At 35.8% G+C, this 19,574-nt stretch overlaps 1 protein-coding gene across 4 annotated transcripts in view; it reads right to left on the bottom strand.

Moving 5' to 3' along the window:
* Positions 1–19,574, bottom strand: part of CEP135 (centrosomal protein 135) — a 75,884-nt gene that overhangs the window by 21,682 nt on the left and 34,628 nt on the right. For all 4 annotated transcript variants that reach the window (XM_047856707.1, XM_047856708.1, XM_047856706.1 and 1 more), the window contains 8 exons: positions 16,742–16,819; positions 8,787–8,938; positions 5,276–5,391; positions 5,050–5,204; positions 4,364–4,419; positions 3,471–3,639; positions 2,556–2,666; positions 2,030–2,215 (listed from right to left, as the gene is read on the bottom strand). In XM_047856707.1, coding sequence (XP_047712663.1) covers positions 2,030–2,215; positions 2,556–2,666; positions 3,471–3,639; positions 4,364–4,419; positions 5,050–5,204; positions 5,276–5,391; positions 8,787–8,938; positions 16,742–16,819 — 1,023 coding nt within the window. The remainder of the gene's footprint in view (positions 1–2,029; positions 2,216–2,555; positions 2,667–3,470; positions 3,640–4,363; positions 4,420–5,049; positions 5,205–5,275; positions 5,392–8,786; positions 8,939–16,741; positions 16,820–19,574) is intronic.

Genomic DNA, 19,574 nt, shown 5'->3' on the forward strand with positions numbered 1-19,574 from the left:
GGAATCTAAGTGATCAGCAGGACGTGCGGTGAGCCCAGCGTCCTCCTAAGCCGCCATCTTGCCCACATTTAGGTCTTTAATCCATTTTGAGTTTATGTTTGTGTATATGGTATAAGAAAGTGGCTCAGTTTCATTCTTTTGCATATAGCTGTCCAGTTTTCCTAGCTCCATTTGCTGAAGAGACACGTTTTTCCCACTGCATATTCTAGCTTCCTTTGTTGGAGAGTCATTGACTCTACAATTGTGGAGTCATTTCTGGGCTCTCTATTCTGTTCTTTTCATCTATGTGTCTATTTTTTTGTGCCAGTATTATACTGTTTTGATTACTATAGCTTTGTAATATATTTTGAAATCTGGGATTGTGATACCTCCAGTTTTGTTCTTCTTTTTCAAGACTGCTTTAGGTATCTGCAGTCTTTTGTGGTTCCATACAAATTTTAGGATTATTTGTTCTAGTGCTGTAAAAAATGCTGTTGGCATTTTGATAAGACCTAGTTCCTTTTGTCCTTGGCAGTTCCTTTATCAATTTATCTCTGTCCATTTTACTATAAGCAGCAAGAAGAAACCAGGCTACACCTTTCACACTTTGCTTAGAAATTTCCTCAGCTGAATATCCAAGTTCATCACTTATGTATAAGTTATACTTTCCTTCCAAGAGTAGACCATAATTCAGTCTAGTTCTCTGCCATTTTATAACGAGGATCACCATTCTTTCAGTGTCTAATAACATGTTCCTCAATCGCATCTGAGACCTCATTAGAAGAAACACTAAGATTTCTGGAAAAATTCTGTTCTTGAAAATTTATGCATTTTGTAAATAACATAAGTTTTCTCTACACTCTCCTTTTTTCTGAGCCCTTACTAGAATCCCCTGTAATAAGCATCTACCAACAAGCTTTTCAAAGCAATCTAGGTTTTTTCTCTCAAGCACCTCAAAACTCTCCCAGCCTTTGTCCATTACCAAATTCCAAAACCACTTTCACATTTTTTATGTTTGTCATAGTTTGTTACAATTTTCCTCATGGAAAAAGGTATGGCAAGTCCTGAAAGCAATCAAACATAAAAAAGATCTTGCTTTCGCAATTCCACTTCTAGGTATATCCTCAATAACAGAAAGAATTTGAAGAGATATTGTACATCCACGTTCATAGCAGTATTCCTGGTAGCCAAAGATGAAAACAAATTAAATGTCCATCGACAGATGAATGGATAAACAAAATGTGATGTATATACATAATGGAATGTTTATTCAGCCTTAAAAAGAAATGAAATTTGGACACATGCTACAACATACATGAACCTTGAGGTTAACTGAACCTTAAGGCTAAGTGAAATAAGCCAGTCACAAAAAGACAAAATATTGTATGATTCCATTTATATGAGGTACAAAGAGTGGTCAAATTCATAGAGAAACAAAGTAGGATGGTAGTTGCCAGGGGCTGGGATGGGGAGAGTAAGGGAGTAGGGGGTGAGGGATGGGAAGTTAGTATTTAATGGGGACAGAGCTTCAGTCAGGGAAGATGAAAAAGTTCTGGAGATGGTGGTGATTTTGCATAACAATGTGAATGTACTGCGCACCTAGGTGGCTCAGTCAGGTAAGCATCCCATCTGCCTTAGGCTCAGGTCATGATCTCTAGTTCATAGGTTTGAGCCCCACATGGGGATCTGCACTGGTGGTGCAGAGTCTGCTTGGGATCCTCTCTCTCCCTCTCTCTCTCTCTGCTCCTTTCCCCACTTGTGCTCTCTCTCTCAAAATAAATAAATATACTTTAAACAACAACAACAAAAACAATGTGACTGTACTAATTGCCAAAGAACTGCACTCTTAATAATGGCAAATGTGATGTCATATATATTTTACTACAGTTTAAAAAGAAATAATGGGGCTTCTAAGCAAATTATTAGAATTAATGACAAAAGATTACCATTGAACTTAATTTTATCAATGCTTAAACCTTACTTCGATAAAGTATCTTTGAATGTTATAGCTTTACTAATAATATCATCACAAGACAAATGAATACATTACCTCCTGAATTTCCTTTTCTAGTAGCTCTACCCTTTCTCGAAGGTGTCTCCTCTCTGTGTCAATAGAAAGAAGTTCCAGTCGAACTGAGCTGCTTTCTCCCTCAGCTTGATGGGCTTTGACCTCCCAGTCTTCAGCACGGTTATGAAGCATCTGAAATCTATCTAACAAATCTTGATTTTCTTTTTCCTAGTTTTAAGCATAAAAACATTGTTCCTAAATTAGTAACTGTCACCCACTGGAACACTCATATCATAAACATATACGGACATTAGAAAATTTGTTTTAATTCGGAAACATATGCTATCTATGCAGACAACATATACTAAGTAAGATCTGCAGGGAAGTATAAAAATATAGTAGATAAGATCTCAAGTATAAAAATATAGAAGATAAGCTCTCCACTCAAACCTTATTATCTAAGAGAGGAGACATACATACATACATACATACATACACAAGACAGAATAAACACACATGAAAAAAATTTTTAAATGTCTTAAATCCAACTTAAATAATGTTTTTTCACCTTAGCAGCCATTAAGCTCTCCCATCGTGACACCTCAGTTATGTAATTATGAACTCTACTCTTCATTTCTTCTTTTTCTTGCACTGCTGCTTCCAATTCCAATGAGATTTCCTATAAATCAGAAAATTGAAGACAAATCTACAATGAATGTGATACCTAATGAGTTCTATTTATATTCAAATAGCTCCTTTTGAATTGGGGGAATAAGAGTAGGAAAAAGTAAAACTGTTCCTAAGAGTTATTTTCTTACTTTTTTCCTGACTGATTTCGACTTTTTAACCAAATATTACCACTGATCTCCTGCAAGAGTTAGGACCGTGTATCTGGCATTTATACTATGGGGCTAGCTACGCTCATGGGTTGACATTTTTTAAAATTCATATATCAACAATATGCTTTACATTGAATACTGAAAGTAATTTTTTTAAAACAGGAAAATCATTCATCTTCTTTGTATAATCCTTTAATAAACCAGCAAAAACAAAGTCAATAATTTTGAGTAACTGCTATTCTAAAATATTCAATAATTTACTTAGAGATTCTCTAAGTTGCTGGAAGGAAGTATGAATAATTAAAATCTATTGTGGGTCTTTAAAACGCAACACTTTGCCCTGGGAGTGATCCTGGGGGTGACAATAATTTCTGCCACAGAGAATCCTATGCTCTCAGCTTTAGGATTCCCAGTAACAAAGACCAAAATGGTAAGGAGACCATAGTTGCATCAACTAGACACTCTGTGATATACAGCAGCTTTCTAAACTGCATTTTTAATACTCATAAATACTATTCTCCTTACAGAGTTCTTTATGTTATTGATATTTAAAGCATTAAATATTAGAAAACATATTTACAGCTTTAAAATTTAGCAAGGAATGACTGTATTATAAACAATCCATTTATACAGTGGACTCATACCTGGTTTTCTCTTGCCATTGTAGCCAAATCATCTTGTAATCTTCTGTTTTCCTTAAAAGACACTTCTTTAGATCTTCCTACTTCATCAAGTTCTTTGTGAGCTGTATCAAGCTGGCGCCGGAGGCTGCTTATTTCTCGGTCCCGACTAGTCAACGTTTCCTTTAGCTGGCTGTTACATGAAGGATATGGAAATAATAAAGAAAGCTTTTTAGAAAATTGTAAATCACTTAAAAGAAAACTGTATACTCTGAAATTAAGTACAATAAGAATACAAGAAACCACACTACATTAAGACACTGATGAATTAGGTAAAGCAGATATTTTAGATCTCTATCAATCATTAAATGGAAGTAGTAGTCATAAAATAAATTTATAATTCCGTAAGTAAAAATAGAAGACTTTCAAATGTTATGAGCAAAACATTATAGATTCAATTGGCAAATACTATTTAATGTTTAAGTCCCCACTACTATGTAATATGTAAAGATATATATAATAAATACAATTAGTGATTTTTGTCTTGAAGTAGAGACCAGACATAAAATGTAAAATTTTGTAACTGTTCAAGATAGATTACGACGTAGAACAAATTCAATACTGACTACTAAAGTAATCTAAGTTTTAATAATTAGGGTCCAAACAGGGTAATTACTGTAGAAATAAAAAGCATATAGGCATGAAAAGAATAATGAATCAGACACAACTGTTGAGATACTGATGATGGAGGAGGGGAGAAAGTTAAAGAGGATGGCATGTTCACCCTCTTTAGCAGACTTAGATGCTGCCACCGGCAAAAACAGGAAAACTGAAGGAAATTTTCCTATGGTCTAATTACTACTTAAATAGATAAAGCTGCACTCACTGAAAATTTCTAAAAAGCATTTATCACTTACTTCATAGAAGAGTCATACTCTGAGACTGTTATCTTCATCTGAGCAATAGCTTTTTCCTGTAGAAATTATGAAAATATATGATTCTAAAACATTCATTTAGAAATCTTTCCTTGAATTTATATAACTTATGACATTTATATAAATTATGCTATAAAAGAAAGCTACAAAGTAAACATATTTCTATTTCCCAACTGTACTTCACATATTGGCATATTTCTAACCTACTCTAAGAACTTGAATTGTTTCAGGGCTCCTGGGTGGCACAGTCGGTTGGCATCCAGCTTTGGCTCAGGTCATGATCTCACAGCTCGTGAGTTCGAGCTCCGCGTCGGGCTCTGTGCTGACAGCTCAGAGCCTGGAGCCTGCTTTGGATTCTGTGTCTCCCTCTCTCTCTCTGCCCCTCCCCCGCTCAAGCTCTGTCTCTGTCTCTCTCAAAAATAAACATTAAAAAAAAAAAACTTGTTTGAATTTGCTGTAATCACATCTGATAAAATTACATTACATTCTATCAATAGAATTTTTAAAGATCCAAATTATTGGCATAAAATGAAATTTAAGCATATTAAAAGATATGGCTCTGGACCTTAGCAACCTGTATATGGGGGGTAAGAACTGCATATTTGTGAAATAGAGAATGAAATCGTTTCTGTTCAGATGCTAGATAAAGGTATTGAACAGTCACATACTTTATTAGCCAGGTTTTCCTGCAAGTTTGCAATCTTTTCGGTCTTCTCATCTACAGTCTCCTGAAGAAAGTCTTTTTCTTTATCAATAGCACCAATGGTTTTTTTCATTACATGAGCCTCTTCACTCTGTGAAGTCATCTGAAGGTGTAGTTTACCTGGAAATAAAGAGAAATGTTTGTTAGACAAAGTAAATTGTTTCGTGAAAACAAAATTTAAAAAACCTTACCTATTTTTTCCTCCAGTAAGTTAATTTGTGATTGGGCTGATTCAAGTTCACCTCTTTTTTTGGAAAGCCGATGCTGACAATCATCAAGTGACTGCTGTAGCTGCTCATTTACTAACCTAAAGAATCAGTGGACCAAAAAAAAAAAAAAAAGTCTACTTTATCTCTGGTAAAAATATTTTTTCATTTTTTATTTTAAAGCTTTTCTAGTATAATTAACAGCATTATATTTATATATTATTTCTTGCTGTCTGTCATTCTTCTTCAAAATGGTTCGTTCTACTTCCTAAAAATAATATAGTATAAAAATCAAAATAATTGTCTACACTTTTCTAGAGGCTTCCCGGTAGTTTCAAAGCTCTTCTCGGTTTCCTTGTATCAACACTCTTTCCCTTATAAAATCTATTTTCAATAGTGAAGGCAAAGGCATAGTTTTATAGTATGCTTTTACTTATTTATTTTTTTAAACGCTGATTTATTAAAAAAAATTTTTTTTTTATATTTATTTTTGAGAGACAGAGTGAGACAAAGTGAGACTGGGGGAGGGGCAGAGAGAGAGGGAGACACAGGATTGGAAACAGGCTCCAGGCTCTGAGCTGTCAGCACAGAGCCTGACACGGGGCTCGAACCCACAGACTGTGAGATCATGACCTGAGCCGAAGTCGGACGCTCAGCCGACTGAGCCACCCAGACGCCCCTATAGTATGCTTTTATAGTATTACCTGGTACTTCTTCAAAGGATTATCCATAAATCCTGACTAGTGGGCTTTTATTTATGTTTTTTAATTCTTTTGAAGTAGGTTCCATGCCCAACATGGAGCTTGAATTCACAACCCTGAGATCAAGAGTCGCATGCTCTACCAACTGAGTCAGCCAGGAGCTCCTGACCAGTGAACTTTTAATTTTGCTTTCTATTTTGACTTTTTTGGTGGGTATCAACTGGAGGTCAAACTAAACAGGGAAAGTGGACATTATACACACACGCACACGCATGCGCGCGTGCGTGTGTGTGTGTGTGTGTGTGTGTGTGTGTGTGTATGGAAGAGAAGATGGGTCTATCAGGTGGATGGAAAGGAACATATGCTTCATCTACCTGAGTATCAGCTTCAAAAATGTCTTCATGTCAAGGGTAAAATAAGTTTATGTGATTAAAAGGGCAGCAAGATCTCTATTAATGATTTTGAAAGTGGCATGAGGTGGCAGCTCTTTCTGCTCATGGGTCCTGTCCCTGTGCTTTAATAAAATCACTTCTGCACCAAAAAAAAAAAAAAAAAAAAAAAAAAAAAAAGTGGTATGAGGTTTGGATAATGTGGCTTTGTTTCTGTATAGTGCTTCTCATCGTGGTTTGTATTGGCTTAGCTTTAGATTGGATCTGAAGGCTTGAGCTCATGACTCTACCAGAGTATAGTGATATGGAGAATGTGACTGGCACCCTTTCCTCAGAGATAAGTCAGGTTTTTTCTGTCAGAGCAAAATAAAGTTATGTAACCGTGCAATTTCCCCAGGTTATACAAGGCAGACAAAAAAGTCTTCAAAATCCTTTCCTATAACACAGTGACTGTGAGGGAAGTAGCACAATGAGCTCACAAGACAAAAGGATATTATTATAACAAAAAAAAATGTGAAAGTAGCTGTGGGCTTGGGATCCAAGAAAGGCCAATGAAAGCTCTGCCTTGTAAGACTGCTAAGGGCCTCCTGTGAGGAAAGGAAAGAGGAGCTGTGACCACAGTCTGAAGGAAAGAGCAAAATGGATTAAATGCCAGATCCAGTCAGCTGAACACAAAAGGGAAACAGGTGGACTAGTAATTCTGGGTGACAGAAATCTACCATAGTGTCTGTATTTTGGAGCTGAATATAGACATGAACCAGAAGAAGAGAAGCTGGTTCATTCAGCTAGCTCTCCATAGGATATACGTAGCACTTGAGAAAAAAAAAATGCAGCTTTCACCTTAGATAGTCTTAAAGTCTGATTAAGACCTGTAGTCAGAACAGCAGAAGGGCAAAAATGGAGATCCTCTCTGAGTCCTTAAGACAGTATTCCTTAATTAATCACAGATTAATTAATTAACACAACCAGCTCTTGATCTTATTTCATTTAGTTTGTTTGATAATCATGGACCCCTTACGAACAGACTCTGGCTTCCCTTTTCCTAATTATTCCTTGGATTTCAATCCTGCTGTTTATTTTACTATATATTTTGCAATTCTCATTATTTGTATATTAGGTCTGTGTCTTTTATCTCATCAACTTTTTTTTATTCTTCTGGGCTCTGAATTCTAGATGAATTTCTTGAGTTTGTTTTCTATTTTACTGACTCAGTTTTTGGAAATATCCATTCTGTTCACTACCATTTTCAGTTTTAATTTATTGATCTTTTTTCTAATCATTACTATAATTCTTTCTGATCTCAAGTTGTTATTACTTCATAATTTAGTTTACATATGCAATGTCATGTTGGCATGTGAAAATCTTTTATTGATCCTTACTGCAAATGTAATTTAGAGAGGAATATCTCCTCTGCTTCTTCAGTGATCCCCTTCTTCTAATCTTAAGTCTTTAAAAAGACTTACTGCAGCTACCCAGTCCAGAAAAAAAATTAACTTTGTTGACTTTTTATTTCCTTCAATGTTCTGTATTTTAAATTCACTAATGTCTAGCCAATGACCCAGTCTCATAAGGCAAACACATTTCTGAAGTACTGCATCTTTCTCTCATCTCATAGAATCCATTTCTCATCCAATCGTTTTGATTCTATGTAAGAAATGTTTCCTAAATCTAGCCTCTTTTCAAGTTCATTGCCACTATTTCCAGTCCAGACATACAGTCTCCCCTGTTTGCCATTAGTCTCTTGTGACTCCAAATCCATCTTCCCAATTTCCACTAGAGTTCACCTCCTAAAAGGCATGCTAATCACATTACCTCTCTGGTTAACATGTGTTTCTTCTCCATGTTTACAAAGTAAAATCCAGACACTCCTGCTTATCATATGAAGTTCTTCACAACCTGCCTCTAACCTGTAGATACTGCCTATGTTTCCATATTGACCTTCTTACCTTTCAGACACATCACCTTTTTAGACTCTGTATATGAGTATTCTGATTTTACATTTCTTTGAAAGAAGAAAGATAAGGACAATGATGAGCAAAAAATTCTGTAATTTTCAGCAATCTTACACTAGGGAGTGCAAACAATCCAAAATATGGAAGGGGAATTTTTGAAGGATGTAGGTCTAAAAACTTATGCTATGCCTGCAATTGATTGCCTGCAATGATATCAGTCTGTGAAAGTCTTTAAAAATAGGGATACTCAAAACCTACCCAGGTTCGCTCAGTGAGTAAGAACCTCCAGAGATCAGCCCTTAAATCCATACTTCTCAAAATCTCCCCAAGTGATTCTGCTGCAAGGCCAACTTTCACTGCTCAAAGGTCCCATCCAAAATGCCACCACTAAGAACCTTACATAGCCACTAACTCATTCCTAGAAGTGAAAAAACAAAACTTTCAAAAAACTTACCTAAGTGAGTTCATCTCTGTTTTGTGATGAGATGAGTCACCAGCCACATGGCTAAGTTTTTGAGCTTGGAGTTTTGCTTTGTTCTCTAATGACTCTACTGTTTCTTTCATTATTAACATTTTAGACTTTAATTCACACTTTTCATCTTCATGCTATAATTTAAATTAAAAAAATTAATAGGTGTATGTCTATTTTGTTTTCCTCAAGCACTCTTTAATATTTCTGGAAGAAAACTAAGGAAATAGATTTAACAATACTTTAAAAGTCATGTGTACACTTTAGGTTCTAGATGTCAGAATGGGCATACACATTTATCTCTCCTTTTCATTCCTTTTTATTATCAGTGAAATGAAAAAAAAAAGATACCAAAAAAAAAGCAATAAAGGAAGAAAAGAACATATCCATAACAGCAATGAAAAAGGGAAGGTAAACCATTAGCAAGCAGAGCAAATATTCTGAGAAATTTCTAACAATCAGTAAGTACATTGGACTGAAGAAAAATCAGCAGAAAATACTGTAACCCAAACACAAAATGGGCAAGACTTAGATGAAGACACTATAAAATTTTCCTGAAGGACATAAAACACAGCCTGATTTAATGTAAAGAGTCACCATGTTTCTGAATGGAAACACAATATTGGAAATGTATCAAAATTTCCTGAAATAACTGTTAAATTCAATGAAATTTCAATAATAATCCTACCAGGACCTTTTTAAAACAGGGAAAGTGGCTTAGATTTCATTCTAAAGTTCACTTAGGGAAAATAAGTTAAGAAAGCAGGAAAAATTGTGGGCACTGGGGGGAGAACGTAGGTAGACTTGCCTTATAAGGTATCAGAATGAATTAGAAAGCTACTATTAAAAGAGTGTGGATTTCACAAGGATGAGCAAATGCATGTACACAGATGTAAATTTAGAAAAGGTAGCATTTTAGGAAAGTGGGAAAAGAAAAGGGTCTTTAAAAACAGTTGGGAGAGCCACTCATTGGAGAAAAAAATTTGCTAGATTTCTATTTTATTTTACATATAAAAATAAATTCTAAATGGAATAATGATCTATATGTAAAACTCAAAATGAAGAAATATTTGTGATAAAAAGAAATTTTCCAGTGAAAACTGTAGACTGACCACCCATATTTGATATCCCCTCCGTCTGGAAACTGCTAAAATGACAGTAAAGGAATAGAAAGTTACACACTCACAAGGGCATAGAGAACAAGAAGGAAAACAAGAGTGGATGAGTGACTTCAACAACTTGTGGAAGACAAAGAGTAGACAGAATAGTGACTCAGAGCAGAAGAAGGATACACCCTAAAGCAAAGTTTCTGAAACTAGGAACTACTGACACTTAGAGCCAGGTAATCCTTTGCTGAGGGGGGCTGACCTGTGCATTGTGCACTGTAGGATGTTTAGCAGCATCCCAGGCTTCTGAGTAGGCGAGGCCCTCTAGCATTATTTCCAGGTATGAGAAGCACCTTCTCCCCTAGCTGTGTTAAGCGCAAATTCTCCAGATATTGCCAAATATCTCCTAGGAAGTGGAAGTGATCTAAAGAAACACTGATCTAACGTGACCGGAGTAAGTAATATCTATGAGCAACTAGCTGATTTGCCCTGAAGAAACTCAACACACGAAGGCACCAAGTGGTGGGATGAGGTCAGGAAAAGAATTGAACAAGGAGATTGGCTAAAAATCTATACGGGGACCATCACACACCAGAGAGCTCCTCCCATCTCTTTCCAGAAATTTTTCTTGGGAAGTAAAAATATAAATTTTAAAACATATCAATAGAAGACTTAGAAGATAAAGTTGAGGAAATCTCCCAGAAAGAATAAAAAATCAACAAGAAAATAAGGGAGAAATGATAAGAACCTCAGATCTCTTTAGGAGGTCCAAAACCAACGAATAAAAGTTCCAGATGGGCACCAGGCTGGCTCAATAGTTAGAGCATATGACTCTTGATCTTGGGTCAAGGGTTCAAGCCCCATAATGTGAACAGAACTTACTTAAAAATAGAAAAAGTTCCAGAGAGAGAAAATAAGAATAGTATATCGGGGTGCCTGGGTGGCTCAGGTCATGATCTCACGGTTTGTGAGTTTGAGCCCCGCGTTGGGCTCTGTGCTGACAGCTCAGAGCCTGGAACCTGCTTCAGATTTTGTGTATCCCTTCCTCTCTCCCATGCTCACACTCTGTCTCCCTCTGTCTCCCAATAATAAATAAACATTAAAAATTAAAAAAAAAAAGAATAGTAAATTACCCAAGAAATTAAAAACAGGAGGTAAGGAGGAAATTCTAAAAGTTTTCAGAAATAAAAACATATCATGTACAAAAGACTAGGAAACATAAGAGTATCAGATATCTCAAAGAATTTTAACAATGGAAAACAGTATTCAAAATTTTTAGTGAAAATAATTTTTAATCTAGATTTCCATATACACAAGCTGAATCATAAATCAATTTATGAAATCTGAATAAAGACATTTCCAGACAAGTAGTGTACCAAAAACAATTCCTCCCATGTATTCTTTTCCAGGAAACTGGAGAATGTGCCATACCAGAACAAAGGGAAAAACCAAGAAAGAAGAAAATATGAGATTCAATAGAGGAGAGGGAGACAAGGAAATTCTTAAGAGGAAGACATAGTCTACAACTGAGCAAGAAGAGAGAAAGCTCAAGAAGGAAAGTCTTCAGCGGGAAACAACAGAACTGATGGGTTTGAATATTCAAAAAATATTGAAAGGCATGTGGCAGAGGTTGGAGTTCTTAACAAAAATTAGCAATGGGTTTAATGAAAACAGAAAAGTGACAAAAAACAAAACGAAACAAAACAAAAGCAATTATTAACTCCAGGAAAAAGATCTGTAAGAGAAAAGGCAAGAGTGGTACTATCCCATTTTGCTGACCCATGAGCCATTATAAGTCATAATAATATAGACAGTTAACTACCAAAGTAAATATTATATGTAGTAAAATTATGTTTGAAGTAATGGGGGAAGAAAAAGGGAAGAGTGCCAGGTCATCATCTAACATCACAGAAATTCATTAAATAATCTTAAATCAATAAAGTAAGACTGAGCAATCACAAACACATTATTTAGAAACAGGGAGGTAAATAAACATCAGGAGGAGTTAGATGTTGTGGGTGGTAGTTTTGGGGATAAAGAGGTAGGAAAGGAAACTGTTTTTTGTGGGGTTTTTTTTGCATTAAAAATATTTCAAAACTCCTTGTAAAAACAAGAGTACATGTATAGTATAAAGAATAAAAAAAATGAACATTTGTGTAGCTATATTATCTGGCATAAAAATATATTACCTGAACCTTGAAACTACTTGTGAGCAGTATGGATCCCTAAACAATACATAATTTAGGTGTGTGTAATGTGTGTGTGTGTGTGTGTGTGTGTGTGTATATATACACACACACACACACTCATGTGTGTATATATATATATATATATATATATATACACATATTTTAATGTTTATTTATTTTTGAGGGGGGGGAGGGACAGAGAGAGAGGGAGACAGAGAATCCCAAGTAAGCTTCACGCTGATAGCAGTGAGCCCGATGTGGGGCTAGAACTCATGAACTGTGAGATCATGACCTGAGCAGAAGTTGGATGAGTAACCAACTGAGCCACCCAGGAGCCCTAAGGTTTATATATTTTTGAACTCTACATAAGTAGATAAAATCATACTGCATGTTCTTTGACATTGTATTTGTAAGATTCGTGCACACCGATGTTTGTAGTTATTATTCATTCATTTTCACTGCTTTGTAATACTTCACTGTGTGAAATACTACTCCCATTTATCTATTTTCCTCAAAACTGACATCAAGATTATTTTTCATTTTCTACCAGGGAGTTAATTATTTTAGGCTCTATTATGGTCTATGGTCTGGTCTAGGTCTATGGTCTATGGTCTGCTGCCATTACTCTGTTGTAATACAAAAACAGCCACAGGCAATATGTAACAATGAACATGGCTGTGTCCTAACAAAAACTTTATTACAGACAGACTAGAGGCCACAATTGTTCTGGGGGCCATAGTTTGCTGACCTCCAAGCAAGGTTCATGTCTAGAAATGGACTTGCTGGATCACAGAATATGCCTTTGCTAGATAATGCCAAAATATCTTCCAAAGGGGTACCAGTTTGCACTTCCTGACACTACACATACTTGTTAAATAATGTTATAACTTGTTAATTTCTGATGTGATATAATTTTCTGATAGATGTGAAATGTTTTTACTATGGTTTTAATTTGTATTTCTGCTATTACAGAGATAGAACCCCTTTTATGTTTATTAACCATTTGTAATTTCTTCTGCCATAAAGTGTCAATTTACGTTTTCTGTTTTTTTTAGGTGAAATGTACAGCACATTCTCTCAGTGGCTTGCCTTTTCAATTTATGGCTATTTGGTGAACAAAGAAGTTCTTGTCAATGTGGCCCTGTTTATCTGTTTTCTTTCATTTGTATTTAGGAGCATACATTTTGGCAGCAGACACTTGCTGGTTGTGTGATGTTAGGCAAATCTCCCCGGCCTCAGTTTCTTTATGAAATAAGGATAATATTAGCATTTACTTCCTATGGTTATTATCGAAATTAAAATTGCATATAATGTTAACAAAGTACCTAACATAGAGTAAATACTATATAAGTCACTGCTGTTATTATTATTTCCCCAAGGTCAAAAAGATTTTCTCCTGTATTTTCTTTGAAAACTCGTAGCTATTTCTTGAACATTCTAAATTTCAAGTCAACTTGAACTGATTTTTGCATATAGTATATTTGAGGTAGGATGAATTCCTTTTTTTCTTTTTTTAAAGTTTATTTTTGAGAGAGAGCACATGCATGTGAGCGGGGGAGGGGAGAGAGAGAGGAAGAGAGAATCCCAAGCAGGCTCTGCATTGTCAGCACGCCCCAAGCGGGGCTTGATGCAACAAACCCTGAGATTACGACCTGAGCTGAAACCCAAAGTCGACACTTAACTGATTGAGCCACCCAGACGCCCTCTAATTCCTTTTTAATACACATATAATGTGAATAGCCAAGTATCCCAGAAACAATTACCAAATAATCCTTTCTTTTCCCATTGATCTGAGTCCTTGATATATCAAGTTTTTCATATATCTCTGGGTTTACTATCTACTGGATTTTATCATTCTCTTTTAATCCTTGTGATCTACCACTAGATTAGATTAATTACTGACTCTAAAGCCTTCATACCTAGTAGGTTACGTTCCACCATGGTCTTCTTTAAAATTTCTTTGTGATTCTTAGCTCTTTGTTTCCACGTAAAATTTAAAATCTATTGTCGAGGGGCACCTGGGTGGCTCAGTTGGTTAAGCATCTGACTTCGGCTCAGGTCATGATCTCGTGGTTCATGGTTCAAGCCCCGTGTCAGGCTCTATGCTGACAGCTCAGAGCCTGGAGCCTGCTTCGTGGATTCTGCCTCCCTCTCTCTCTGCCCCTCCCCTCTCATACTCTGTCTCCCTCTCTCTCAAAAATAAATAAAACATCAAAAAAGATAATAAAATCTATTGTTGATTTTCACACACACACACACACACATACACACACACATACATCACCTTCTTGGGATTTCAGATGGAATTACATCAATTCTATAGATCAATTTGAGGAGAATTTACATTCTTTTTTTTTTTTTTTTTTCCAACGTTTATTTATTTTTGGGACAGAGAGAGACAGAGCATGAACGGGGGAGGGGCAGAGAGAGAGGGAGACACAGAATCGGAAACAGGCTCCAGGCTCTGAGCTGTCAGCCCAGAGCCTGACGCGGGGCTCGAACTCACGGACCGCGAGATCGTGACCTGGCTGAAGTCGGACGCTTAACTGACTGTGCCACCCAGGCGCCCCTACATTCTTTTTTATAAACATGATGTCTGTCACCTTTTTTATAAACCTGATATATTTCTCCACTTATTTAGGTCTTCTTTAATGTCTTTCAATAAGGTTGTATAATATTTTTTATAAAGGTCCTCCAAATTCATACATAAGTATCTTATATTGCTCATCTCTATTAAAATGGTATGGATTTTCTTTTTATTTATCTTCTTTGGGATTTGTCATACTCCTAGCATTCACTGTCCATTTGGAATCCGAGGATTCCTGTGTTTTTAAAATACCTAGAAAATTATCAATCATTATCTTTTCAAATACTACCTATCTCTCATTCTATTACATTATCCTACAATTTTGACAAAATACATGAGACTTTCTCACTTTATTCTCTAAGACTTTAACTTATTTTACATTTTTTATATCCCAATCTCTTTCCAATGACTTCTAGTACTTTAGATCTATTTTTCAGTTCATTAATTCTATCAGCTCCTGGGCAAGCTGAAATGCCAGGTACCCTTTCACCTGAAATAATTAAAAATTGGGACAAGATACATGAAACAATGGTTTTCCAGACACTGAACATCAGGCAATGATGGACACTGACATGAGGGACAAGAAACAAATGAGATGAGCCCTATGAGCTTACTGCTTCAAGAAAATCCAGGCTGTGGCATAGGGATAGGAACTCAGGTGAAAGCTGGTGGTCTCCCCTAAGTTCAGAAGACAAGACTGAGAGTCAAGGAAAGCCAAAGCAGCTGAGGTTTGCAGAGCAGATACTGGAGAGCTACACAGACTAAAAGTTCCAGAGATCTTTTAAAGTTACCACTCGAGTGCAGAGCTCAACACAGAGGAAGCTACTCAAGAGAAAGCCAGAGAATAAAACCGTCAAAAAGTTAAAGGGAATAATACTCAGGGCTCATACAGGGATGGCGTAACTCCTATTCCCATGAGTCATTTGAAAACCTCATAATTCATGGGGCAATACATAGTGTACTCAAAATGGTTTTGTCCCAGTGGTGGAACAAAATTAGTCCAGGACTAAATGCTACTCTGGTCCCAGTTTTGCTAAAAGCAAAATTGAAAAGTCTCAAGCTACTTTCATCGACTAAACTATATCCCAGAACAAACCTAAAAAATATTTATAGGAATCCACCAACCAAGAAGGTGAAATTCACAATATCTGACATCTAAAGTAACCAGGAATGAAAAGAATCAGGAAAATATAACCCATGATGAGATGAAAAAAACAAAACCCAACTGACACAAAGTTGATAAAAACAGATAATCAAATTAGTAGACATGGTAAATAAAAACAGTGAAGACACAGTAAAGGAAATCAGCCAAAATGAAATACCAAGAGAAAAAAGACTGCCAGAACACATATATCAATTTGTTAAAAATATTCTACGTATAGAGAAAGCAATAAGGAATGAAAACAAATTTCATTTTTTCTTCCATGTCTGTACAATGATTTTTAAAAAAGAATAAAACAACAATAACTAATACTTACTGAATGCTTACAAATGCCAGCGACTCTTCTAAGTTCTTGACATATATTAACTCATTTAATCTTCACAAAAACTTAAGAATTAAGTACTAGCATCACTCCTATTTTACAAATAAAACTGAGGGATGGAAAATTTGAGTAGCTTACCTACAGGTAATAGGTAACAGAGATGGATATGAACCCAAATAGTCAGCCTTCAGAGTACACATTCCAAATAACTGTTACACAGCATCTCTAGAACACTATTTTGTAATATTATCTTTTATTTTAATGTTTATTTGAGAGAGAGTGCATGCAAGTGCACACTGGGGAAGGGCAGAGAGAGAGAGAGGGAGACACAGGATCCGAAGTGGGCTCTGCACTGATAGCACAGAGCCCCATGTGGGGCGCGAACTCACCAACTGTGAGATCATGACCCAAGCCAAAGTCGGACGCTTAACCGATTGAGCCACCCAGGCACCCCACTACTTTGTAATTTTAAAAACATACAGTAAGGGGTACCTATAGTATAGTATATTGAAACTATAATTGAAATAGTTATTCATACAACACAATATACCCCAAATCCAGTTTGATAAATTACCTGATGATTAACACGTGTCAAATGTTCGATAGTTTTCTCTAATTTTGATTTTTCAAAAATACTCATTTCCTGGAGATTCTGAAAAAAAATTTTATAGAAGATGTTCATTCATATCAGATAACAAAATTACCAGAGTAAACAAGTCTACAGTATTATTCTGTTTGTCTTTTTATAACACGGAAATGTTTTAGAAAGAAAATCATTAGACATTTTACAATAATGCTTTGGGTTGAAAAAAAAAAGTGACAGGAGTTTCTTGTTTTTTATATTCTACCTCCATGTGTAATTGTAACAAAAGACACAGAATGGTATGGATTTGTTTTTAACAATTTATCTAGATCAATCCATTAGCACAACTATAAAGGGAAAAACCGAGCAGGTTAAGTAAGATCAGGAATGTGCCCTAATGAGAGATATCAGAGGAAGAGAGTGCAAAGAAGAAATCACAAAGACAAAGGAACAGAATACTACAGGGCCATGCAAGAGATCAGAATTTCAACAATGGGCTGGTCAACAGTGCAAACAAGTGCTATTTCTATAGTTATGTTACCTTATCCAATTATTGCTGATACTAAGTGTAGAACAAGTGATACAAGTTGGTGTTCTCTGAGAATTTTTCTAGTGTAGATTCATACTTCTATCCACGTTACTCATTAAAAACAAATAGATCCCGATGTTTGGATTACATATCTGGTTGGAAGGGTCACTACACTGTATTCATTTTTTGTTTATTAAATCATTCAACCAGTATTGAGTACACACTATATACCAAGCACCAAGCAAGGTATTAGGAATGCATAGTGAGTAAAATGGATAAAGCTTCTGACATCATAGTTACTAAAGACTAGTAGAAAAGACAAACCTTAAACAAGACACTATATAAAACCATGAATATTCTGCTAGAAAAAGGAACTTTATGGCAACATATTGAAAGGGAATCTAGAGCCTAGAGTTCGCTTCCTATGTGAGGAAATAATGTTTAACCTGGCTCTAAAGGATGAATGGGAATTTGCCAGGTGAGGGTACTCAAAGAGATGAACAATTTTTCAATAGCCTATATAGAAAACTGGGGGCAAGAAAAAGTCCATTAAGCTTGGAGTCAAGAAAATGAGGGGTGGGAAATGGGGAGATAAGTTTGGGGAAAAGAAGGCTAGACCGTGAAGTAGGCAAGAGCCAATCACTGAAGTCTTTGAAAACAGTTAACAGATTTAAATAGGAAGTGATGTGATCAGATTTATACCTCTGAAAGATGACTCTAACTTCAGTGTAAAATATAGATTTGAGAGGCTGCTAATACACAACTACAGTTGAGAAAGAATAATGGCCAGAACAGGATGGCAGAGGAGTAATGAAAGAAGTACACAGATTGAAGAGAAACTAACGTGAGCTCAGGAGCCAGACTCCATGTGACTTGATAGTTAGGTGATCTTGGGCAAATTATTTAAATTCACTGTAACTCAGAGACCACATCTGTAAGCATTACCTATCTGAAAAGGCAATTGTGAAGATTTACTAAGCGCATGGAAAAAGCACTTAGAACAGAGCTTCCCACATGAAAAGGGCTTAATAAATGTTAAATATTATTTAAGAGGTAGCACAAATAGAACTTGGTGATTGATTGAAGGACAAGAAGAGCTTTAAGGGAGAGAGGAGTCAGTGATGATGCCTGGTTTGACATCTGGGTGGGTAGCAGAATAAGAGGAAATTACAAGAGGAAGCTATGGATTGAGATGATTAGTTTTAAGTAAAAGACCTACTGTAAGCTCATAAATCCTGCCTCCTACAATCTAGAAAGATTCTGGTAATATGAATATCATTTTTTTCTGAGCTTTTAGTACTACTGCATTTTTAAATCCTGTTTTTACATTCCTTGGTCCTTTCAACAAATATGGAAAAGAATAAATCAGTAGCTTGTGCTAAAAGTTGCCATATTGCACAGAAGTTTTCCATTTGGTAGTTTTAACACTTATTTTTATAAGAAAGCACATTCTGGAAGGCAGTATTCCAAAAGATCCTAATTAAAAGTATTGTGTTGGGGTAAAATTTTAACTGAAAATGTATGCAATAAGGACTACCTTTATAATGCTTTAATGTCCTTATTCCTAACTTTAGCTACTGATTTCTAAGCATTAATTCAATGATACCTATTGAAAGTAAACTACACAATCTATAATAGTAACAGTAATAGCTATGTTGAGTTCTTACAATGTTCTAAACTCTATTAAGTGCTTTGTGTACATTAACATATTTTTTGGAGATTATAAAAGAAAACATAAAATACTGTGCCTAAACAGGACACCAAAAGCACAAACAACAAAAGAGAAAATACATAAAATGGACTTCATCAAAATTAAAAACTCTTGTGCTTCAAATGGCTTTAAAGCCATTTAGAGCACACCATTTAGAAAATGAGGGGCGCCTGGGTGGCTCAGTTGGTTAAGCAGCCAACTTAGGCTCAGGTCATGATCTCACGGTCTGTGAGTTCGAGCCCTGCGTCGGGCTCTGTGCTGACAGCTGAGCCTGGAGCCTGCTTCCGATTCTGTGTCTCCCTCTCTCTGACCCTCCCCTGTTCATGCTCTGTCTCTCCCTGTCTCAAAAATAAATAAAACATTTAAAAAAATTAAAAAAAAATTAGAAAATGAAAAGGCAACCCACAGAATGGGGCAGAGTATTAGCAAATCATGTATCTGATAAGGGGCTTGTACTAAAAGTATATAAAATACTCTTATAGTTCAATAACAATGAGATAATAATCCAATGTAAAAATGGACAAAGCATCTGAATAGACATTTCTTCAAAGATGATATACAAATGGCTAAATAAGCACATGAAA

Source organism: Prionailurus viverrinus, chromosome B1 (genome assembly GCF_022837055.1).
Source record: "Prionailurus viverrinus isolate Anna chromosome B1, UM_Priviv_1.0, whole genome shotgun sequence".
Taxonomy (NCBI): domain Eukaryota; kingdom Metazoa; phylum Chordata; class Mammalia; order Carnivora; family Felidae; genus Prionailurus; species Prionailurus viverrinus.